At 40.1% G+C, this 24,735-nt stretch overlaps 2 protein-coding genes across 4 annotated transcripts; one reads left to right on the forward strand and one right to left on the reverse strand.

Moving 5' to 3' along the window:
• Window positions 1-3,155, reverse strand: LOC139450007 (uncharacterized). Of its 3 annotated transcripts, none has more exons than XM_071231619.1 (2): window positions 3,143-3,155; window positions 1-2,008 (listed from the first exon to the last, which is right to left on the reverse strand). In XM_071231619.1, exon 2 carries the CDS (start codon window positions 2,004-2,006, stop codon window positions 1,314-1,316), a length of 693 nt encoding a protein of 230 aa, XP_071087720.1. In that variant the 5' UTR covers window positions 2,007-2,008; window positions 3,143-3,155; the 3' UTR covers window positions 1-1,313. The 3 variants fall into 3 exon arrangements, with proteins under 3 accessions (XP_071087720.1, XP_071087718.1, XP_071087719.1); XM_071231617.1 differs by lacking the exon at window positions 3,143-3,155 and adding an exon at window positions 2,295-2,378; XM_071231618.1 differs by lacking the exon at window positions 3,143-3,155 and adding an exon at window positions 2,208-2,367.
• An 11,482-nt stretch (window positions 3,156-14,637) lies between these two features.
• LOC139449942 (uncharacterized) lies at window positions 14,638-21,070 on the forward strand. The gene is made up of 4 exons (XM_071231554.1): window positions 14,638-14,690; window positions 16,132-16,305; window positions 17,355-17,478; window positions 19,882-21,070. Exons 2-4 carry the CDS (start codon window positions 16,188-16,190, stop codon window positions 20,834-20,836), a joined length of 1,197 nt encoding a protein of 398 aa, XP_071087655.1. The 5' UTR covers window positions 14,638-14,690; window positions 16,132-16,187; the 3' UTR covers window positions 20,837-21,070.
• The last annotated feature ends 3,665 nt before the right edge of the window (window positions 21,071-24,735 follow it).

Here is a 24,735-nt window from a genome sequence, read left to right on the forward strand (position 1 = left end):
ACATGAGCTCATATTGCCTTTCAGGCCAGGTGAGCTAAAAGGACTAATTTACAAAAACAACGTTTGCAACGTTTCCATAGAAATAACATACTACTGTTTTCTTAATTGAATGTATCCGTGTGGTTTATTAACATTGACCTTTCACACACATTTAGAATTTTTCAATGAAAACTATATTCTGTCCAAATACGAATTTTGTCAACTATTTCAGTTTTGGCACCAACGGCCATACATATAAGGTGATATACAGTGTTCATACAAGTAGATTATATTCTGTACATTCTTTGTCCATCATATAAACATAATTCAAGACTGACTGTTCCTCGTTTCCAAACGGTACATGCGACAAGGGCAGGTAATTCTAACCACCACCTAAAGTGTGACAAGCATTTTCCAATCTCATTAAAATCAGATCTAAGTTCTCGCTGCCGCTAAACAAAGCTTTGTTTAGCAATAGCGATAACTAAGATCTCATTTTAATGAGACTGAGCATTTTCATAATTCAATCTGCATACTGTATACCTTACTTGTAAGAATAAAGGGTTTTATAAAACAGGAAAACATCGTCGAGTTTAACCCAAAAAAAGCCAAAAGAAATCAACACCAGAATCGAAAGAGAAAAGTCGTATTTTCAGGTCCAACATATATATTTTATCTATCTATCTCTCTCTCTATATATATATGTAGACTGAGTTTAAAAGGCACGCAAATCCCCAGTCATCCACAATAGTAATACATCTGGGTCCACTTGCACAAAGCGATCTTAGTGCTAAGACGATCTTAACTCCCGTACTTTAAAGTGGACGATAGTCAAAGCGCTAAGACAATCGTAACTCCAACGATCCTTGGGGACATCGCCACAATGAAATTGCACAACAATATGCTTTGCATACCTCGAGCCGGTTAGCTGTACTTTTTACCTCGAGGACACACTGGCTGTTACTGTTGATAAACTGTAAAAAGTTGGAGGAATAACTTTGGATGATAAATAGAATCTGACACGTGAGTCTTGTAAAACTCCGAGGCTTGTCAAGCGTTGATATATTTGATATCAAAACACTGGGGTGATATTATCTATATACAGTGAAACGTGACTACTTTGAACTTAATTAATCTGGAAACACCGCCAGCTTTCGTTCACTGTTTGAACGTCTATATGGGACATTACTGTGTATACCCACGATTCGCTAATCCAGACACTTTTTAATCATTAAACTGTTAAACGAGGTTCCACTGTTTTGGTCAAATGAAGAGTGTCAGAATCAGAAGCTTTACGTAAAGTCAAAATGGGTACCTTTGCAAGGAACCGAAGTTTAGGTCAGGTTTTGCATCTCAATGTCAGGAGTATATGCACTGTTCACATGTCCCTGGTCCCTTTCGTCAATACCGCTATGTCTTTCTTCAATACCGCTATGCCTTTCTTCAATACCGCCATCCTTTGTTTTTTTGTTTTTAGCCATCCGACGGTTATTTAACACCACAGTGAGCCCGGCCACAAGTCCTATAACAATCACAGACACTGCTATTAAAATCACGATGGAATACCCAAGTTGTTTGTTCTTCTCAGACTGGGCTAAGGCAGATGGCGTCACTGGAGGTCGAGGGGTTGTTTGTGTAGCCGTTGTAGACGTTGTAGCCGGTGTGGTGGCCGATATCTCCGTCGTTACGCTGCCGTTGTTTGTTGTAGGGGATACGCTACTGCTGTTGTCTGTTGTTTGAGATGTGACTGAAGTGTTGTTAGACGTAGGTGTTGCAGAAGATGTGTTTGTTGCAGTTGCATTTTCCGTGGTTTGTGTTGTATTCAATGTCGGTGTAGGTGATGGGGGTGTTGTTGGTGATGCCGATGTTGAAGAGGATGTTGACGTGGTTGAATTTGTTGTTGCCGTAGATTGTGTCGACGTTGTAGTTTCGGAACTACTTGTAGTTGTCGCTTGTATCAATCCACTATCACACACCAGCAGGAGGTGGATCACACCCATCACCAAGATAGTCACCGAGGTCGCCATTTCTACAACGATAGTGTAAATATATATAAACTCAGCCCTATGTAAAACACAAACACTGACAACACAAAGGTCCTCTGTCTTCAAGTAAAATCCAGTTCAAGAAACGCCACCACACTCATCCATGAACAATCCACACTATCAAAATGCGCCATGCACTGTGACAAAGGCAAGTTACGTCCATATAGAAATGTACTATGCTACCGTTATGCGCCTTGGTCCGTCACCCTTATCACGTCATCACATATATATTGTGGGGTTCAGGCCGTACGTAGCGTGATGAAGACCCACCTGTCTTTCTCTCTCTCACTCTCAACACTGTGGAGAGGGAAGTGGAGCCTGTGGCACGTCCAAGTCCTGTCACGTCTCATATTGAACAAGGTTCACTGTTATCTATCAAAGAACACTTGGCGTTGTTGCCAACTCAAGATTAACAACTAAAAAAACTCGTCTTATCAAACCATACACGTTCTATTCAAGGCAAGAGGCAAGGTGCAGTGAAGGGGGTTGGGCTGCACACACCCTATTTTGAAACATATAGTAAACTACGTTTATAACGAACACGCTTATAACGAACTGACCGATATAACGAACTTATTTTTTAGTCCCGGCCATTTGTTGTATATATGCTGTATATATGCTTATAACGAACTACGGTTAGTTCGAACTAAAATTAGTGGTCCCTTTGAGTTCTCAGTAACCGTAGTTTACTGTATTTAAGAATTACTCATTTTGAATGAGGTGGTATTAACAGTATATGTATAACAATAAAATATTTTACACGATTAGTGAAAGCGAATTTCCAGATAAAAAATGCGCACCCCTTTTCCAAAAAGGGGCGGTCGGGTAGCCTAGTGGCTAAAGCGTTCGCTCGTCACGACGAACACCCGGGTTCGATTCCCGACATGGATACAATGTGTGAAGGCCATTTCTGGTGTCCTCCGCAGTGACATTGCTGGAATATTGCTAAAAGCGGCGTAAAACCATACTCACTCACTTTTCCAAAGAGATGTATCCGTGCTTAAGCTTGAATTTACAATGATATTTAAGTTTCACGTTGATCACTTTTTTTCATGTAACAGAATGGCAATAGTCATATATTTCCTCAAGGAGCCAATTGTATTTATTCTGTGCAATACCTGGATACACTGGGGTTTATGAGTGGCCCAGTTGCATGGTGCTGCATTTCGCTATGCAGAGTTGCGTCCGTCGGGCGTGCCAGAAAGCTGGGATCGTAGGTTTCGAATCCCGGTTCGCACTGCTTATGTTTCTAGGTTTGCCACCACCGTACAACCGCGCTCTTGGGTTTCAGCAAAGTGGTAAATGTCTAACGCCTGCAGCGCTTGCCTCGCACATTATGTAAATAACTGAAAAGACTGTTAAAAGCGACGTAAAACCAAACTTTCTCATACACGCACACCTTGATACACTGATAGGGCCCATGCCCTCAGTTAATATAACGTCCTGTGTCGTGAATGCTCGAGGATTGAGTAAATAACATACACGTGGTATAAAAGATTTAAATAATAGGGAGAGCATCAGGTCTTACACGCTTTTAGCAATATCCCAGCTTTATGAAAGGGACTCCAGGAATGGACTTCACACATATATAATGACAAGCATGAATATCCGGACTCTGGTTGTTTTGTTGTTGTTGTTGTTGTTGTTGTTGTTGTTGTTTGTACATTTAATATCTAATATTTATACACCTGATGAAATCACTTGTTATATATATAGAAAGTCCAAAGATGAGCTGTATAATGAGCTCAACCGGGGTTTCACGAATGTGATTATATATACCGACTATAGGCTACGTCAATACACCTTTGCAAATAATATATACTGTACTCTTTGCACGTCTGATAAATGCAGGCAACTACGGATATTACGAACATCTTGTCGGATGTAAAATATCCGAGCCCATTCCCAAAGAATTAGTCATAGGCGTTAATCTAAAGGCGTAATGGACGCAAACGTGACGGTCTAGACCGTACTTTGCACAGCGGGTGTAAGTCTTATTATCAGACAGGAGTGACCCTTCGTTTCGCAGAAACAGGCAACGTCACACTGTTATCGACTATCGTAATCTCTCCTGTACAGACTGAAAGGGCAGTTCGTGACTAAACACGTTATACTCTGATTGTATAATCTATTTATATATTTGTTAAATGCATTATGTTCGTTTATTGTTTAACGCCGCATTCAGCAATATTCAAGCTCCGTCATGTAAATAATCGCATCTGGGCCAGACAATCCAGTGATCGATAGTTCGAGCAACAACCTACGTCTTCGTGGTAAGATGACACGAAATCAACCAAGTCGCCTGGCATGACCTTCCACGGGCGCCTCTTACGACCAGCATAGGTTTCTGAGTAGCCTGTCTTACAGACCCTGATACAAATATATCAACTACAGCCCATGCAAGTCTATAATGTTTGGCAAGTCTAGATTACTGCAGTATCTGAAAATGAAGAGAATCACTGGGCTCCCTTTTTATCATATTTTTATTAAGATAACTGAACAACTGTTTTTTCTGTACGATATGTTCATTTCAGAGACTATATGTTAGTCTAGTTTCTGAGGTCAATTCCCACCAGGTTGGCCTGGTTTCCCACGTTTGACCTGGGCAAGACAGTGGAAGAAGACACTTGACCGCATAGTCAGGGCGTACGTACTATAACCTGGACAAGACTTTTGAGGAAGGCAAATGGCCATGAAGTAATGTCCGCTATTCAACACTACTATATTGGTAAGACTGTGAACAAAGCCACAAGACTTTGAAGAGGGTCTACAGAACTGGAGCGCTAACACACAATCTAGGCAAGACTCGAGACGAAGACACAAGATCGTTAACGCTTGCACACTCAGCTATCTCGAGCGCTAACACACAAACTAGGCAAGACTCGAGACGAAGACACAAGATCGTTAACATTTGCACACTCAGCTATCTAGAGGGCTAACACACAATCTAGGCAAGACTCGAGACGAAGACACAAGATCGTTAACATTTGCACACTCAGCTATCTAGAGGGCTAACACACAATCTAGGCAAGACTCGAGACGAAGACACAAGATCGGTAACATTTGCACACTCAGCTATCTAGAGGGCTAACAAACAATTCTAGGCAAGACTCGAGACGAAGACACAAGATCGTTAACATTTGCACACTCAGCTATCTAGAGCGCTAACACACAATATAGGCAAGACTCGAGACGAAGACACAAGATCGTTAACATTTGCACACTCAGCTATCTCGAGCGCTAACACACAATCTAGGCAAGACTCGAGACGAAGACACAAGATTGTTAACACTTGCACACTCAGCTATCTAGAGTGCACGGTCTGGGCAAGGGTCGAGGCGAACGCAAGTGACAGAGCTACGGCGTTAACACCACGATCTTATAGGGACTGGGCTTAACCCATGAACGTCATATCTACGACGACCTACTCGATACCAACCAGGAAGTTACTGGAAATCAGACTGACCTCTGTATTACAAGACTAACCTAAAGATTAACTTACACCGTTTGGAGCGGACGACCATATAGTGTTTGTGAACAATGCTCTGAGTGAACTCTCATAATGGCATTTCAGCTGAGAGCTCGTCGTATGTAATACTCCCTGTTCCGCTTTATGAGTTTTGTAGAATTGTTTTTAATTTTTGTGCATTTATCGGAGCATAACAGTGACGAATCGTATAAAATCGCACAGACCAAGACAGTAAAGACTTGCCCACAGAGCTATCTAGAGCGCTAACACACAATTTGGGCAAGACTCCTTCGATAAATGCTAACACAACGAAAATTTTAAACAATCCTGTAAATTACAAAGTTAAACGCCTTTTCGTAGATTTTCAAAATAACTGTGTCAGGTAAGTATGGAATACTGTAAGGGACACTCTCGCGTTCTCGTGTTTTGTCCCTTACAGTATTTTATAGGAAAGTAATGGTGTCAGGTACATGAACAAAACAATGATGTATGTTGTTCACTGTCAGTCTGCGCCTTCTCTTTTCTCATCTCATACGGAGATGCGATCTTTTACCGAGATGTCAGGGCTTAATCAAATTAAAGGTGTTATCAATAATAAACTGATCTTATTTCAATAATGCACATTTCAAGCACATTTTTTAAAAGATCGCAGCAATCAAAGAAAGATTTGAAAATATCATCTTCTTCCCGATGCAAGGCGGTGAAAATGCCTTTTTAGCGATAGAAACAAACAGTTTTAGTCCACTGGTCGTTATAATGATAACATATAGTAAAACCCTTGAAAAGGACACATTTCTACTAGTCTTTTCGATACCCTAACTATTGGGCAGTTTGGGAAGGACTACAGGACTCGTGCAAATTTCTAACGCTGGATATCATGAAAGTCAGTTAACAAGGAATGATAAGTGCATCAGAGAGGTTTGGTTCCTCCTTGACGAAGACCGTTGACGGGTGACCGGGACGTGAGTTTTCAAATTTGTTCTTAACCACATCTCGACCAGTCTACAGTCACTGGGGAAAAAAACATTATAGGTTGAACATGGTGAAATATCAAGTGAAGCATTCAAGCATAACAGGGTCATGTAACAAGGAATTTATAATCAGCTGACATAATTACTTCTGACAGCATACAGAATATGTCCTAGATCGGTAGTTACAGGTTTTAGTTAATACTTGGTCTACTAATATCAACATCTGTGAAGATCCGGGGTAGTATAGGTCTTCAGCAACTCATGCATGCCGTAAAAGGCGACTAACGGGATCGGGTGGTGAGGCTCGCTGACTTGGTTGATGCATGTCATCGTATCCCAATTGCGTGGATTGATGCTCATGATGTCAATCACTTGATTGTCTGGTCCAGACTTGATTATTACCGCCGTCATATAGCTGGGATGTTGCTGAGTGCGGCGTTAAACCACAAACAAACAAAAACTTAGGCTCTCGGTAATGTTCAGTATTTCTGTATTACATGCCGTCCAAATATTCGTATATACGAGGCTTGGTCAAAAAGTTCTAAGCCTAACAAACAAAACCAACAATTGTGAAAGTGTTTTTAATTTTATTTGTCAACATAATCTTCCTGCTTTTCAATACATAAGTTTTCTGAATCCATCCTCTGACATCTCTATCTCATTGATTGAATCTTCATTGATGGAAGTAAGGGGCGTCCAGACCTCGGGTTATCATCTAGGCTTGTTCTCCCAGACTCAAACATAGCTGCCCAACGTTTAACTGTGGAATAGCTTGGACACTTACGCTCATGCACTTGTGACATGCGGTCATGAATTTCTTGGGTCTAGGACTATGAACACGAGTCAAAACGTCAATCCATGGAATGGTACCATTCCACCTCTTTGGCACCAAAGAAATTCATGTCTTCAAGATCAGTGAAGAAAGTTATGGCCACTGTATTCTTGGATGCAAAGGGTGTGGTCCAAAAGACGATTACCGTTGCCTGCTATGCTGATTTGCTTCATCACCTAAGAGATTCTATCCAAAAAAAGGGGAGAGGAAAGCTGACAGCTGGAGTTCTACTTTTTCATGACAAGCCTCTTCTCACACCTCTCGACTTGCAAAGGCTGCTTTGTGGGTTCGAAGATCTTCCTCACCCTCACACCCTTACACATATGTATTGAAGTAAGAATACAAAATACCATTTCGTTAGTGGTATGCTGATAAGATTTGTGCTTTCTGTGGGAGTAAATAAGTCTACCCCTTTGGTGCCCTGGAAGAAAAACAGTATTCAGGTAACTACATTGTAAATTGTACAGGGGTACGTACGGGGGAGATAACAACCCTACTTAAACGGGACACAAAGCTCTGGTGTTGATATATTTATGATATAAGTGGTGTTCAGATATATATAATGTAATAGTTGGACGTTTCAGGGCTTGGTTACTTATTTCAAGATTGGTTCTGCGTTTGAAAATATGACTGTCACTTTGGCTGCCGAGATAATATACGAGACAGAATAGACGATACACTTGAGTGAGACAAATGTGAATAGACATAAGCCCTTGACGCGAATCGGTATATCGGTAAACAAAAAATGACGTGGCGATCCCACACCCGTTATATATCAAACGAAATGCTGAGATATAGGTGATGTTTTAACGGGTTGGGATCAACACGGACATTTTATAGGCGTCATGCCTGTGTTAATTACCGCCATACTGAGGCCGGACGTTGCATTGAACTTTGCTTGATTCAAAACGAGAGTGGGCACAGAAATCAGTTCCTGCAAGAGTGAGTGAGTATGGTTTCATACCGCTTTAAGCAATATTCCAGCAATATCACGGCGGGGGACACCAGAAATGGGCTACACACATTGTACCCATGTCGGGATTCGAACCCGGGACTTCGGCGTGACGAGCGAACGCTTTAACCACTAGGCTATCCAAACGCCCCGTCCCTGCAAGAAAAGAAATAGCTTGAGAATCAAGTTATTATAACAAACATTAGCAAAAACGTGCATTTCAAACGACATTACCAAACCTAGTAACCTGGCATGGTTCCCTGGTTTAACTGCTTCGTGCAGTGTGAGAAGAAGGTGAAGGTCGGGTTGCGTGTTTTGGCTATTTCCCGTTTAATAGATAGGCCTACGTCAAGAAAGGTTTTTATTTCTGTGTGGTAGTTAGGCCTTCGTCAAGAAGGGTGTATATTTCCGTGTGGTAGTTAGGCCTACGCCAAGAAAGGTGTTTATTTCTGTGTGGTAGTTAGGCCTTCGTCAAGAAAGGTGTTTGTTTCTGTGGTGTAGTTAGGCCTACGTCAAGAAAGGTGTTTGTTTCTGTGTGGTTGATAGGTCTAAGTCAAGAAGGGTGTATATTTCTGTGTGGTAGTTAGGCCTTCGTCAAGAAAGGTGTTTATTTCTGTGTGGTAGTTAGGCCTACGCCAAGAAAGGTGTTTGTTTCTGTGTGGTAGTTAGGCCTACGTCAAGAAAGGTTTTTATTTCTGTCTGGTAGTTAGGCCTACGTCAGGACAGGTGTTTATTTCTGTCTGGTAGTTAGGCCTACGTCAAGAAGGGTGTATATTTCTGTGTGGTAGTTAGGCCTACGTCAAGAAAGGTGTTTGTTTCTGTGTGGTAGTTAGGCCTACGTCAAGAAAGGTGTATATTCTGTGTGGTAGTTAGGCCTACGTCAAGAAAGGTGTATATTCTGTGTGGTAGTTAGGCCTACGTCAAGAAAGGTGTTTGTTTCTGTGTGGTAGTTAGGCCTACGTCAAGAAGGGTGTATATTTCCGTGTGGTAGTTAGGCCTACGTCAAGAAGGGTGTATATTTCTGTGTGGTAGTTAGGCCTACGTCAAGAAAGGTTTTTGTTTCTGTGTGGTAGTTAGGCCTACGTCAAGAAAGGTGTTTGTTTCTGTGTGGTAGTTAGGCCTACGTCAAGAAGGGTGTATATTTCTGTGTGGTAGTTAGGCCTACGTCAAGAAAGATGTTTATTTCTGTGTGGTAGTTAGGCCTACGTCAAGAAGGGTGTATATTTCTGTGTGGTAGTTAGGCCTACGTCAAGAAGGGTGTATATTTCCGTGTGGTAGTTAAGCCTACGTCAAGAAGGGTGTATATTTCTGTGTGGTAGTTAGGCCTTCGTCGAGAAAGGTGTTTGTTTCTGTGTGGTAATTAGGCCTACGTCAAGAAGGGTGTATATTTCCGTGTGGTAGTTATGCCTACGCCAAGAAAGGTGTTTGTTTCTGTGTGGTAGTTAGGCCTTCGTCAAGAAAGGTGTTTGTTTCTGTGTGGTAGTTAGGCCTACGTCAAGAAAGGTGTTTGTTTCTGTGTGGTAGTTAGGCCTACTTCAAGAAAGGTGTATATTTCTGTGTGGTAGTTAGGCCTACGTCAGGAAAGGTTTTTATTTCTGTGTGGTAGTTAGGCCTACGTCAAGAAGGGTGTATATTTCTGTGTTGTAGTTAGGCATACGTCCAGAAAGGTGTTTGTTCCTGTGTGGTAGTTAGGCCTACGTCAAGAAAGGTGTTTGTTTCTGTGTGGTAGTTAGGCCTACTTCAAGAAAGGTGTATATTCTGTGTGGTAGTTAGGCCTGCGTCAAGAAGGGTGTATATTTCTGTGTGGTAGTTAGGCCTACGTCAAGAAAGGTGTTTGTTTCTGTGTGGTAGTTAGGCCTACGCCAAGAAGGGTGTATATTTTTGTGTGGTAGTTAGGTCTACGTCAAGAAGGGTGTATATTTCCGTGTGGTAGTTAGGCCTACGTCAAGAAAGGTGTTTGTTTCTGTGTGGTAGTTAGGCCTACGTCAAGAAAGGTGTTTGTATCTGTGTGGTAGTTAGGCCTACGTCAAGAAGGGTTTATATTTCCGTGTGGTAGTTAGGCCTACGTCAAGAAGGGTGTATATTTCTGTGTGGTAGTTAGGCCTACGTCAAGAAAGATGTTTATTTCCGTGTGGTAGTTAGGCCTACGTCAAGAAGGGTGTATATTTCCGTGTGGTAGTTAGGCCTACGTCAAGAAAGATGTTTATTTCTGTGTGGTAGTTAGGCTTACGTCAAGAAGGGTGTATATTTCCGTGTGGTAGTTAGGCCTTCGTCAAGAAAGATGTTTGTTTCTGTGTGGTAGTTAGGCCTACGTCAAGAAAGATGTTTATTTCTGTGTGGTAGTTAGGCCTACGTCAAGAAAGATGTATATTTCCGTGTGGTAGTTAGGCCTACGTCAAGAAAGGTTTATATTTCTGTGTGGTAGTTAGGTCTAAGTCAAGAAGGGTGTATATTTCTGTGTGGTAGTTAGGCCTTCGTCAAGAAAGGTGTTTGTTTCTGTGTGGTAGTTAGGCTTACGTCAAGAAAGGTCTTTGTTTCTGTATGGTAGTTAGGCCTACGTCAAGAAAGGTGTTTGTTTCTGTGTGGTAGTTAGGCCTACGTCAAGAAAGGTGTTTGTTTCCGTGTGGCAGTTAGGCCTACGTCAAGAAAGATGTTTATTTCTGTTTGGTAGTTAGGCCAACTCATGAAAGATATTGATTTCTTTTTGGTTGTTAGACCTATTCATGAAAGATGTTTATTTCTGTGTGGTAGTTAGGCTTACGTCAAGAAGGGTGTATATTTCCGTGTGGTAGTTAGGCCTTCGTCAAGAAAGATGTTTGTTTCTGTGTGGTAGTTAGGCCTACGTCAAGAAAGATGTTTATTTCTGTGTGGTAGTTAGGCCTACGTCAAGAAAGATGTATATTTCCGTGTGGTAGTTAGGCCTACGTCAAGAAAGGTTTATATTTCTGTGTGGTAGTTAGGTCTAAGTCAAGAAGGGTGTATATTTCTGTGTGGTAGTTAGGCCTTCGTCAAGAAAGGTGTTTGTTTCTGTGTGGTAGTTAGGCCTACGTCAAGAAAGGTGTTTGTTTCTGTGTGGTAGTTAGGCCTACGTCAAGAAAGGTGTTTGTTTCTGTGTGGTAGTTAGGCCTACGTCAAGAAAGGTGTTTGTTTCCGTGTGGCAGTTAGGCCTACGTCAAGAAAGATGTTTATTTCTGTTTGGTAGTTAGGCCAACTCATGAAAGATATTGATTTCTTTTTGGTTGTTAGACCTATTCATGAAAGATGTTTAATTCTTTGTGGTAGTTAGACCTACGTCAAGACAAGTGTTTATTTCTGTGTTAGATAGATCTACGTCAAGAAAGGGGTTTATTTCTATTTGTTAGTTAGACCTACTCATGAAAGGTATTGATTTCTTTTTAATTGTTAGACCTACTCATGAAAGGTGTTGAATTCTTTGTGGTAGTGAGGCCTACGTCAAGAAAGGTGTTTATTTCTTTTGATTGGGATAGTTTGGCAGTTTAAAATAAATATAAAAAACGTTGGAAAGGAAGAGACTAATAATAACTGAGCCTTCATGAAGGGTGCACTTGTTAGATTCCGACAGCGTGAACCTCTTTGCCATTCACATATTGAATAAGCGACCTCTGATTTTTCCTACTGAAAACCAAAGACATATATAGGCGATAATTATAATCGATGCACACGGTGTTATTCGTCTTACTACATATGCACGTTACCCCTGATGGAAGGTCACACATCTTAAACAATGAGAACAGACGACATATACGTATAGGGCTATCCTGATTGGCTCTCATTTTGACTCATTCTCCTAATGTTTTCGAATACATTTGGGAATCTCTACGGAACAATTCCAACGCTTGAACAGGGGCAAAACCAAATATTGATGTAAGAAAGAGTATATTTATTATTCAATCTTATCTTGAATTTCGCGTGTGTCGGCAACCATGTTTGTGTCCGCTGTTTCTCCGTTGACTTCGTATTTGGTAAAAAAATGGCGTTAGTCACGATGTTTATTTATTATTTAAGTATTTATTAATTTCCATCTAATCTCGGAGGTCAACCGTTTTCTTAAATCAATATTTGAATATATTTTATTTCCATCTTCCTATCCGTAACTTGCAGCAAAACAACCAAACACTTTATTTAAAAATTCGTGAATAAACACACACACACACACACACACACACACACACACACACACACACACACACACACACACACACACACACACCTGTGGGCCCACGTTAGTTTTCTGAAAAGAGATGGCTGCCACATTTTTCCATGTATAGTTGTGTTGTGGCATGGTGAATGGTGAGTGAGATACTATGATATGCACATCCTCAGTGGTTGGTTTACTGTTGATAATAATTTTCTAAATTGTGGCCCACTTTTTGCACCGTCATACCTATACGCATAATTATTGTCAGCCTCTAGATATAATCTGCGTCATAGTATTGGTGTAACGATAACTATGAGCATAGATTTTTTAGGTGGTCGAAACAAGTCGGCCCGCATGTGTATATCGTCAAGCTACATTAGTGGTGACAACTACTTTCTACATGTTGGTCCCCCACTTTTCCCCGTCATAGTGATCGCAACAGGGGATCCACATTTATAAAACGTAGAGCTTCTTGAGGTTGCCTTCTACTGATGACCTTTCTAAGAAATGAGACCACTTTTTTTCGGCATGAACTACCGGGCATAAGAAAATATACGCTTGAAAATAAGGATTTGACAAAACAAATATATACGCTTTGAAAACGTGAAATCATTCGCCGAAACACCTCAAACGTAAGGTCAAAATCACAGCTATGGTATCGGTATCAAATACATCACCATCGAATGACCATTTCTTGTTAGTTTCATGTTTAGCCGCCATCAATCATGGGTATATACTCTTTTTAACCGTCAGCTTAAATAGTGATCGAAACAGGTAGACCACATGTGTAAATCGCTAGGCTTGATCATGTTGACTTAGTCACAGGGGCTTGTGACGCAAAAAATAGCACCTACAAGATATATGGTCACACCCAGTGTCAGTATACTATATGAAACGATTTTCTTTTTGCGTTACAAGCCCCTGTTGTGGGATGTGGGATGTGGATTGATTTGTGGGCTGGTGCTGCACTTCTCAGTGTCATCGTTGAAGTCTAGCTGTAATTATATATGGGTTAGAGTAGGTCCTAAGCAACCCACGCTTGTCGTAAGAGGCGACAAACGGGATCGGTTGGTCAACGGGGCCGATGCTTAGGATATAAATCACTGTATTATCTGGTCCAGACTCGATTATTTATATACCGCCGTCATATAGCTGGAATAATGTTGAGTGCGGCGCTAAACAACAAACAAACAAAGTATGTACATATAGTGCTCTGACACATGAATACTACATGATGTTTACGTCACAGGTTCCGGGTTGTGACAGATAGAAAAAAAGACTTCCAATCAGCCTATTACAATATCTGCTTTCTACTTGTTCTCCATATCACGTGGACCGCCTCCGTGGTCTCGTGGGTAGAGCGTCAGCGGCGGAGACCGACAGGTCGGTGTCTCGATCCCCGGCGACGTCATACCATGGTCAAGTCAATACGTTTAAACGTGTTACTTGTTACCCTGCCTGACGCACTGAAGGGATAAACATGCACTCGGGGTCAATATACTGTGTCTGTGTGGGGTATCCATGTTAAACTGGGGCATGGGCTCTATGAAACTGGCCTTAATCCGAACTAGTACGCACACAGACACGCGCGCGCACACACACACACACAAATAATGAGTAAATTGGGTTTACCCTTTTGACCCGACGGTCTTTTTAAGAGGGGAATCTGTTATAAAGAGTCCCTGATATATCATCCTTGATTTGATTCGATTTATGAAATCTAAATGTAGAGCTGCTCAAAGCTTTTGATGCCATAAAAGGCAACTATGCTTGTCGTAAGAGGCGACTAACGGGATCGGGTGGTCAGGCTCGCTGACTTGGTTGATGCTTGTCATCGATCCCAAATGCGTAGATGGATGTTCGTGATATCAATCACTTGATTCTCTGGTCCAGACTCGATTATTTACAGACCAAACCAAAGCTTTTTAATACCGGTGCTCGTGAGTTTAGTAAAGGTCTAAGACCTGCATCACTCTGGGCTTTCCTCCCACATCAAGCTGACACGCCCTGATGGTACTGAATAACTGTTCAAGGCTTCGTTCAACCAAACACCCTCACTTACTTGCTCACTCCAGAGACCATACATAATCTATTATATATGGTCCCTGCTCACTCAAAGCTTTTGCCAGAGAGCTCAAGGCAATGATAAAGGTAGATAACTCTCATTTTCCGTAAAGGCTCAGAGGGCGCTGCTTCAGAAACTTCCGCTCAAACGTCAAAGCGAAAAGCACGACAAGAAGTATAATTTGTTTGGAAAGGCTGCAGGTTAAACAGATATATTGGGTGTGAAATTGATGCATTCTATAGTTAAAATAAAATAAAAGTATGTACATGAACAAAATGTGTTAGAGATGAATAATGGACTTTGTTACGGTTTACTTCTGAATCTCTACAACTGAACAAACATTAATTTAGCATTGTGAACATGTGTATACTTATGCCAGAATGACAAACTCTGACAATTGATTCATAGGCGGAGACGACAAGACTGCAGATTATCGGAGCTATAGGCCCTGATATATCTCTGTGACTCTCGCTTCACTGATATCGCGTGCCTCGTCAAAGTTAGGGTTAGTTAGCATGATTAGGTCAACTTCGGATTAGGGAAGACTACCCCAACACACAGTCCCATAACACAGTATCGTGACCTTGATTAAGTCCTGGAATCCTGCTTCTGGTGCCTGTGCCCGAACACTAGAAGTTGGAGCAGATAGCAGTTTTATCATCCAAAACTGGATCCCACAGGAGATATCAAGCGATATCTACACTGTAGATATCGCTGCAATGAAATTGCATCACAATGCTTTGCAGACCATTGTGACGTCATTGTTACCGTGACATCACAATCACATGACATCACTAATGTTTCTGCTACTGAAGCTGTAAGCAGTACTTTTTACACTTAGACAAGGCTTATTACTGTCTACAAACTGAAAAAGTTGGAAGAATAATGTTGGATGATAAATAAAATCCCACTCTCGTGTCTTTTGATATCAAATATATCAACACTCGTTGATAAAAGTGGAAAAAATCCTCGGCAAGCCTTGGAGTTTTCCCACTTTTATTAACTCATGTGGATATATTTGATATCAGAAGACACTCGGGTGAGATTCTCTATATAACACAACGTGAGTGAATCAAAACACTAGAAATAGAACTTCCCATGGGCTAACTGTAACAGTTATAGCCATCGTCTAAACTGCACGTGATCACATGCACCAATCAGTTATACAAATTATATTTTCTATTATCTCAGGTATCGTTTTTAATTATTTTATTATTTAAATCAATAAGAATTGATTTTATCAATTTGTCGTCTACCAACTGACGTGAACCAATATCTCCCAAATTCAATCTACACATGCTTGTCCATAACATTATGTATCTATATTATATTCTATGTATGTGATATATTCAGGTTAGGCATTTTTTTTATATTTAGCTAAATTAGGTCTTAGAAGTATGGTTTTGCGAAGAAATGACATACAGATAGTAAACAAAGACAGAGCTAAATATGCATTGTCAAGTTTTATTTATGTGTGCATTAGTCATGTGACACCAGCTCGTCTTTTCTAAAATTCTATTTGAGCAAGGTGCTTATATGGTGATTTTTTAAAATATTTTCTAACAAGAGTCAATTTTTCATTTTCAGATAAATATTTCTCTCTTATTGATCACTATGATGATTCAGTGAGATCACCCATGTTTGTTTTGTTTGTTTCAGTTCGTACAGCTGTAATTGTAAAGTATGATACAGCTGTGTAAGTCCCCAGCATAATCATGGGTAATCGTAAGAGCAGCCACAAAGCAGGGGGCTACAGTGTCACATTGCCCCGGTTTACTCGAGCTTGGGATTTGGTGTATTCTGGAGATATTCAGTTATGGTCTCCAGTCGCAGGTGAGTTAATTCAGGCACAGGCACAGGAATTTCTAAAGATACAAATTCCTGGGTTCCAGGGTGCCGTGTACGAAACAGCTTAGCGCTACGACTGTCGAAAGTCCATGTTAAGGTATGGGAGTCATGATCGCTTTGTACAATGGCACCCAGGATAAAAAGATTGTAACCATTCGGGGTGGCGTCTTTAAAACATCGATTTTCATTTCCTACTACAAAACCTGTTTTTTTGCTTAATTCAACAGAGTCACTGAAGCATGCTTAAATGGTAACATATACAATTGTAGGGGTGACTATTGGTCTGGAAATCACTATTGCGATAACTATTGATATTGAAAGTAACTATTGCAATAAATATCGATAGTTTTCAGCATTGTTCAGTGTATCATTTCAGGTGGATTTTAGAGTTGAATTAAACCTTGGAACTGAAGTTTCCTTTGGATATGATAACCATAACAAATAAAAAGTATAGTTTGAGCTATGACTGATTTGATTTTGCTTTACCCAAATAATTTAAGAAAAAGAAACCTCCACATTGCCATGTGTAAATTACTACCACTCCTGATCAAAAGAAAAACAAATTTGAACAGCATTCCATGTATTTTATTGAAACTGTAAAACTATGGTAAATAGTTAAAAATACAATTGATATTCCTTACTGAAATCGATACTGTTGATTGGAAACTGATTTAACAATTGATCATTGACTTTTAAGTGCTTACTAATAGCAATATAAAGATATTTCGATTTATCGTGACACCCCTAGTAACATATAATAATAATATTAATTATATTGATAATTATAATAATCATAAAAGTGTATTTATTATGCTTCATGGTAGTATTGACAATATATTAATGTTTCATCGGAAACTTAGAACCATTTGTAAAATGTGAAGAGCACAGTTCCTGTCTAGTTCTTTGAAACAGTCAAAGACATATTGCATGCTTGAAACATATGTTTATGTGTCTTAAGGCATGTGAAGCGTGATTTTGAAATCAGACTGAACATAATAAGTGGTATTTGGTTTGTGTGTGATTATATGTTTTAGGTCGCTATGGATTTGACAAGTTTGGTTATGGCTGTCGTGAAAGTGACTGTGACAGGGAATCTGTTTGTCTCCAGTATATTCGAGCTGTCTTCAGCAAGAACAAGAAATTTGTGGATATTGAAAGGTGATAAACTTATTGTCTGTGATCATACCAGTGCAGTGACTGTTCGCTTAACATGGTAACAACTGATTGGCATCTTCCCGAGGCAAGAGAGTTAACTGACTTTAAAAGTCCAGTTTCCACCCTTGCCAAACTATGATGGAATTACTGGGCTCGATTGCAGCGCCACAAGTGGCTATTACCAATTATGTCCCTTCTAAGCCTCTCCTATGGACTAATCAGATTCCACCTCTCATATCACTTGCGTTTGCTTCACACAAAATGAAGGACGACAGTCAGGACGATCTGATCGATAATCAAGATCTATATTGTGATAAAACGGGTCTTACATCGTGAAATGCATTAAATCAGGTGAGCACCTTGATTAAAAACATGAAAAGATTTGGAAAATATCTGCTGACAACGAGTTGGCGGTGCACATGATTCGCAAATCCTGCAATCGACCCAAATCTGCACGACAGTTTACAAACCGGATTTCAATTTCGGTGCGCGATTTTGATTGGACTATGCATAGACTCATTAGTCCAGCCAAACTGTAACTCCATAATACCATCCTAGTTCGGCAAGGGTTGAAACTGGAATTTTATAGTCAGTTAATTCTCTTGCTTCAGGAAGATGATGATTGGTTGGTCTGGTTTGTTGTTTAACGCCTCACTCAGCAAAATTCCAGCTATGATGGCGGTCTGTAAATAATTAACTCTGGACCAGACAATCCAGTGATTGACATCATGAGCATTGATCCACGCAATTGGGATATGATGACATGCATCAACCAAGTCAGCGAGTCTGACCACCTGATCCCGTTAGTCGCCTCTTACGACAAGCATAGTCGCCTTTTACATCAAGCATGGGTTGCTGAAGACCTGTTACAACTGACATGGTGAATACAGAACACTTCTATTTTGCATTCAAAGGATTGCGCTAACTCGTGTAACAATTGAACCCTTTACAATCTTCGTCAGTTGACCTAACCTGTCATACTTGAATATTCCTTATTTGGAATGTCCTGCTATTGATTTCATGGTAGTGAGGTCACAGGTCATGCGGTAGAAATTCCGTTTGTGTAGAAAGCAGACAATATATTTCAGTCAAACTGCTATCACCCCGGGGTGTCATGGAATCAGAGCTCCAGATAAGCTGCGTATCTGCGTGAAATACGCATCAGAAATGCAGAAATACACAGTAAAATATAATCCAAGCGTATCAAATACGCAACAAACATTACAGATACGCTACAAAAATAAAACTTGTGCGTATCATCAAAATATTGTGAAGTAACCCTGCATATTCGATTAGCAAATCAGCAACTTAATTTGAAATTATAAAGGGGCATTCCGTCAACCTTGCCAAACTCGATGACAGTTACATCATGATCATTTGCCATCACACTTTCTTGTGGAAGTATCGTGGTATTTTTGAGTCCTATAAAGCTCTCGAATCAACACGACACCAGTTTGCAGGGACTAGATGAATAGTGTTTTTAAATATTTAACTTAAATACCCACATGTGTAAAAACTAGTGGGTAACAGAAATTTGAATACGCAGGTAGAATTACTGATACCCAATGATTTTAAAATGCATGGGTAAAATACCCACAACACCAAAAGCTTATCTGGAGCTCTGTGGAATTCTTAGTCTACAGTCTTGGTGTTGTTGTTTGCTGGTTTGTTTTTAGGCACTCTCATAAATTTGGTGAAACGTTATTTTAATGATTGACTTAATTCAGGTAGTGGACAGATATGACAATTCTTTGCAGTCCTTTCGGGGAGGGGCCTGATTAATGTGTGGCCTGGTTGCGTAAGGGGCTGCAATTGCATCCCTTGGTCATGTTGGTCATGCCAGAAACTCATGACCTCGGTTATTTCTTTATCTGCATAGCCATTTTTCTATCTTTGCTATCTTCTAGCTGTCTCACACTCTCACACTCACTCACTCACTCACTCACTCACTCACTCACTTCAGCAACGTTGTTTGTTCAGGTACTGTGTTTATTAATGTGTTTTGAATAATTACAAGATTTTTAGAATACCATAAAACAACGTTTGAACTATTCATTGACTTGTTTGATTGTGAATTCAACAACATACCCACATATACAGTCAAGTGCCGTTAATCCGACATGGTTGGAGAGAGAGAGAGAGGGAGAGAGAGAGAGAGAGAGAGAGATGCACACACATATTGGAAAACTAATTACAAATTTGTTTAATGTATGTGATAAGTATATGTGCGTGTCTTTGTGAGAACAGGCGATGGGGTAATCTGGTGGTTCAAGCGGTCGCGTACGTGTGAAGCTAAAAGCGGGGTAACACCATACTCACTCACTCACTCACTCACTCAAATACACTTAAGGTGCTCCTACATACATTTTCTATACCATATATGACAACCTACTGTTGACATTGCAGGTTCAAGCAGCCTCGACTACAGATTCCTGTAGACGACTGCTTTGAGTTCCAGCGACTGATCTCGGCGGGACATGAACTGAACCAGGTGGCTGCTGCACATCAGGACCACTTGGTGTTGTTAGTGCTGCATCATGTCAAGGATCTCGTCGTCAATTCTGCATTCCCACTGGTCAATCTTCATACCCGAAGTGTCACAGGCATTCTTGCAGCCCCTCGCAAGAACATGACGATTATACATTGTGATTTCACGCCAGACCTGAAACAGTCTGCCATCTTGTTTTATTCATGTTCTGGAGAGATGAGATTCTGTTACGATCTGTACATATATTCAAATGAAACAACAGAAATTCTCAAATATGTCACCCTTAACCATGAAGTGCAGCCGTACGTGGCCTTTGACCCCAGATACAGCTGGTCGCGTATTGCCGTGGCTAATTATGAGTGTAAGAAAGAGGGTATTACCCATGAACTTGTAGTATTTTCCTTAGATGAATGTAAGACTCTCCACAGAAGTAAACTCTCCCTGCCGACTCTGTTTGGCAGCAGTCGATACAATCTGCTCTACAGCAAAGACGGCACATTACTCATTCTTCAAAAACTCACTGAGGACCGATTTGGTGTGACGTCATATTCTGACATCTACATCTTCAATTCAGATCACATGCGTCTGTTCAAATACATCACATCCTCTCTCCCTGGGCTGTTCAACATTTGTCGTGTGAATTACGAGCCGGTCTTCTCGAAGTGTGGCAGTTACATGCGGATCCTGGACCACAAGCCCAACACGGAGGACCAGGGTGTGACAGTACAGATCTACCAGCTCCCACGGATCATCAGCCTACAGAGTCAGTGTCGCATTGTCATCCTCAACAGTCTCCTGAGGGCAGAGGATGTACAGGCTCTTCCTCTACCCAACAGAATCATGGGCTTCCTCATGTTCAAACCCCAGCTTTAGTGTGGGAGGATGAAGCTGGATTACCATGTTTAAATCCTTGATTATCTCCATTCTATACTGCTTCAAAAAACTTAAGGACCGCTCGATGCTTTCATATTACTATAGTTAATCTGTCATGCCATGACAGATGAACTTTCATAATATGAAGAATCGGGTGCCTTGACAGATTAACTATAGTAATATGAAAGAATCGGGTTGTCCTTAACTTCTTTTGAGTTGGATATTATGATAAATACCTTGAACCCATTCAATGGTTTGTTTCGGAAGTTACTTCACCATTTCCATTCCAATTAAACAAAATTTCATTGGCATAGAAAAAAATAGAAGAAAAAAAATAGAATTGCTCTCTAATATTTGGACTGAAAGGTTGGTTAGTTGGTTTGTTGTTTTATGTCGCACTCAGCAATATTCCAGCTATATGACGACGGTCTATAAATAATCGAGTCTGGACCAGACTATCCAGTGATTGACATCATGAGCATCGATCTACGCAATTGGGATCAATGACATGTATCAACGAAGTCAACGAGCCTGACAACCTGATCCCATTAGTTGCCTCTTACGACAAGCATAGTCGCCTTATACGGCAAGCATGGGTGGCTGAAGACCTATTCTACCCCGGATCTTCACGGCGAGACAAGCATGGGTTGCTGAAGACTTATTCTACCCTGGATCTTCACGGAGAGACAAGCATGGGTGTTTGAAGACCTATTCTACCCCGGATCTTCATTGAGAGACAAGCATGGGTTGCTGAAGACCTATTCTACCCCGGATCTTCACGGAGAGACAAGCATGGGTGGCCGAAGACCTATTCCACCCCGGATCTTCACGGGTCGACTGGAGGGCTATTTGTTTAGTGCTGTGTGATTGGAATCAGGTTCAAGACAAAGCAGTGACAGTGAATGGGTCCTGGTATTTATCATAATAGATTGAAAACAGAATGGCCTAATAGAGGTTGCCATGTCTGCTGCATCACTGGTATTAGATCCAAATCATATTCCTCTAAACACTTGAAGCTTATTCACATCCTGGCACTCAACATGCTCAATCGCTAAGCAACCCCAGATTAAATTCACTTATAAATTTTGAGACCAGATTAAATTCACTTATATTCAAATGTTTTCATGGTTGATTTTCAGGGTAAATGTCTTAAAACAAGTCCTGATATTAGGTAAAGCACACATGGAAAACAAAATGTTAAGATGAGCAATCCTTTCCTAAAACTCCTTTTCTAATTTCTTTTTCATTTTTCTACCTTTTGCAATATTTAAAATAGGCTCATCTTCTAAGGAAGGTAAATTGTATGTATATTCATATAATTATATGTTGTTCTAGATGCCAAATATGTAACTTGTATAAACCATAATTTTATTTCAAATAATCAAGTTACTTGATTTTGTCCAACTTGATATTCATGTGTAAGCATTAACTGCCATTAAGGAACCAAAGAGAATAAGAAGCCGCAATCAAACATAAGCAATATAGACTTGGAAAGTCCCGAGTTCTTCTAATCAGTGGGACTGAAGGGGAAGGCTAATGGATACAGTATCGCCTGGTCACACCTCAGTCCCGTGTTCAATTCCCAAGCGTGATACTGATGGGTCATTCCTAATTGTTGAGGAAAAACATTTTCACTTGCTCATCAATCCATCACTACCAGTAGTTTTATATTTGTTGAGGTTGAACATATTGATAAAAAGATCAATGGTAATTTCATTCAGGTAGTTAACTATATATATCCACTAGCTCAAAGATATATGTATTTACAGCAAGGTTTAACCACAATATGTTGTAGAAATATCAGTTTTTAAGATCATCAACCCTCATCATCATCATCATCTTGTGAACCACCTCGATTACCCTGTGTATTAGGCCAGACCTTTTTTTTGTTTATGGATTTAGGTTGGTAGATTGAAAAATTAAAAATATAAAATTCCAATTTCAAATATCTATATTTCTATTTCCTCTTGCAATTTGTTATAGTTCATCATGTTCTGAAGTTTTATGATAAATTTTCAGCAGTTTTCAATTATAGTATTTTAAATAATTATTTTGATACTAATGAGGTTATTTTCCACAGATATAACAGTGAATAATGGGGGATGTAAGAGAACATGTATACCTGATTAAGTACCCTCGTGACAGACTATCAACAGCAACAATAGGAAATTCTTTGATAATGATATCGTCTTATGAGATCATAGTGCAACACTTGTGAAAGGTAATGATTTTATGGCACCCTAAGATGAGTTTTATGGTCATAACTCTTGTTAAGGCTCTGTACAAGTGACTTGTATTTCACTGATAAGTGGAACAGGAAGAGTCTTTAATGATTAGTTTTGTTGTATTTAATTCAATGTTAAAGTATTGACTATAGGAAAATAATAGGGGCGGTCGGGTAGTGGTTAAAGCGTTCGTTCGTCACGCCGAAGACCCGGGTTCGATTCTCGACATGGGTACAATGTGTGAAGCCCATTTCTGGTGTCCCCCGCCGTGATATTGCTGGAATAAAGCGGCGTAAAACCATACTCACTCACTAGGAAAATAATAACCATACTAAAATCTCAGTTTTAAATAAATTAATCAATTTTTCCCCAAGTTTGCAGCCATGTGCTCTTAATGTGAAATCGTGATGAATTGCTGTTGCTGGATCTGGCACAATGTCCCTTCATCATTATTTTGCATGGACTATGCATCACAAGCGAGATCTGACAAGCACTTATGCATCCCCTTTCCTATTGTTTAAATCAATAGTGACAGTTGATATACAGTTATAATGCCCTGCCGTGATATAACTGATATAATCATGATAATGTTTAAGTTGTGTTTACCAAACCCACTCACTGGAGAGAGTTATTTTCCATCAGCATTTTTATGTCACCATGGTTGCCTTTCCTTTATGTATCATTTGTCTTTTCAATAGTTGTTTAAATGTTTCAGAAATTTGTATTGACATATACATTTGCAAGCGGGGTATGTTATCTGATTATTTTGAGCTTTATCCCCATTTTTCATATAGCCATACTGTCAAATGGTGCTTTATTAGTAGCATCAAACAAATATGGCCAACATGTGCCCGGTAAAACATGTATAGTGCAAGTGCACTGCCCGCATCATCATAAAGATCATTGCACGTTTAATTTTTGATTCCATTTTCAATTTTTTTTTGTGCATTGTGTTTAAGTATCAGGATTTTTTTTTTTTAAATTTTAAATGGAAAAGAAAAGAAAACGTGTGGCAGACTGTATGATGATGCAGGTGGTGCCTGAGAACCAAAACTATTTGTTTTTTTAGCTCCACTTTGAAAATGTTAAACTGAATGTGTGAAATTCCTATGTTGTTCAGCATTTACTGATTTATTGAGATCATCATACAAAATATATGCAATCAATTACTATCAACAGTTGATCAAACTGATGAGAATTATACAACCCATGTACACAAATATGCAAATATCACTTCACGTGCACCAGTGTATTGTCAGTGCCGTAGCCAACTACACTAGTGCAAATATCACTTCACGTGCACCAGTGTATTGTCAGTGCCGTAGCCAACTACACTAGTGCAAATATCACTTCACGTGCACCAGTGTATTGTCAGTGCCGTAGCCAACTACACTAGTGCAAATATCACTTCACGTGCACCAGTGTATTGTCAGTGCCGTAGCCAACTACACTAGTGCAAATATCACTTCACATGCACCAGTGTATTGTCAGTGCCATAGCCATCTACACTAGTGCAAATATCACTTCACATGCACCAGTGTATTGTCAGTGCCGTAGCCAACTGCCCCCCCCCCCCCCCCTGGAATTTTTATAGAAAACATTTTTCCTTGTGAAAGTTAACTTGAATAATCTTATTTGCCCCTCCTGTCAAAAAAAAGTTACCTACGGCCTTGG

This window comes from Haliotis cracherodii, unplaced genomic scaffold (assembly GCF_022045235.1).
Source record: "Haliotis cracherodii isolate W230 unplaced genomic scaffold, xgHalCrac1.p SCAF_8, whole genome shotgun sequence".
Classification (NCBI taxonomy): domain Eukaryota; kingdom Metazoa; phylum Mollusca; class Gastropoda; order Lepetellida; family Haliotidae; genus Haliotis; species Haliotis cracherodii.

What these genes read in the sequence shown, in the direction of transcription:
- LOC139450007 (XM_071231619.1), bottom strand. Translation starts at nt 2,006, where the DNA reads ATGGCGACCTCGGTGACTATCTTGGTGATGGGTGTGATCCACCTCCTG.
- LOC139449942 (XM_071231554.1), top strand. Translation starts at nt 16,188, where the DNA reads ATGGGTAATCGTAAGAGCAGCCACAAAGCAGGGGGCTACAGTGTCACA. An exon ending in GTTATGGTCTCCAGTCGCAG is followed by an intron (nt 16,306 to 17,354) that starts GTGAGTTAATTC and finishes TATATGTTTTAG; the next exon opens with GTCGCTATGGATTTGACAAG. An exon ending in AAATTTGTGGATATTGAAAG is followed by an intron (nt 17,479 to 19,881) that starts GTGATAAACTTA and finishes TTGACATTGCAG; the next exon opens with GTTCAAGCAGCCTCGACTAC.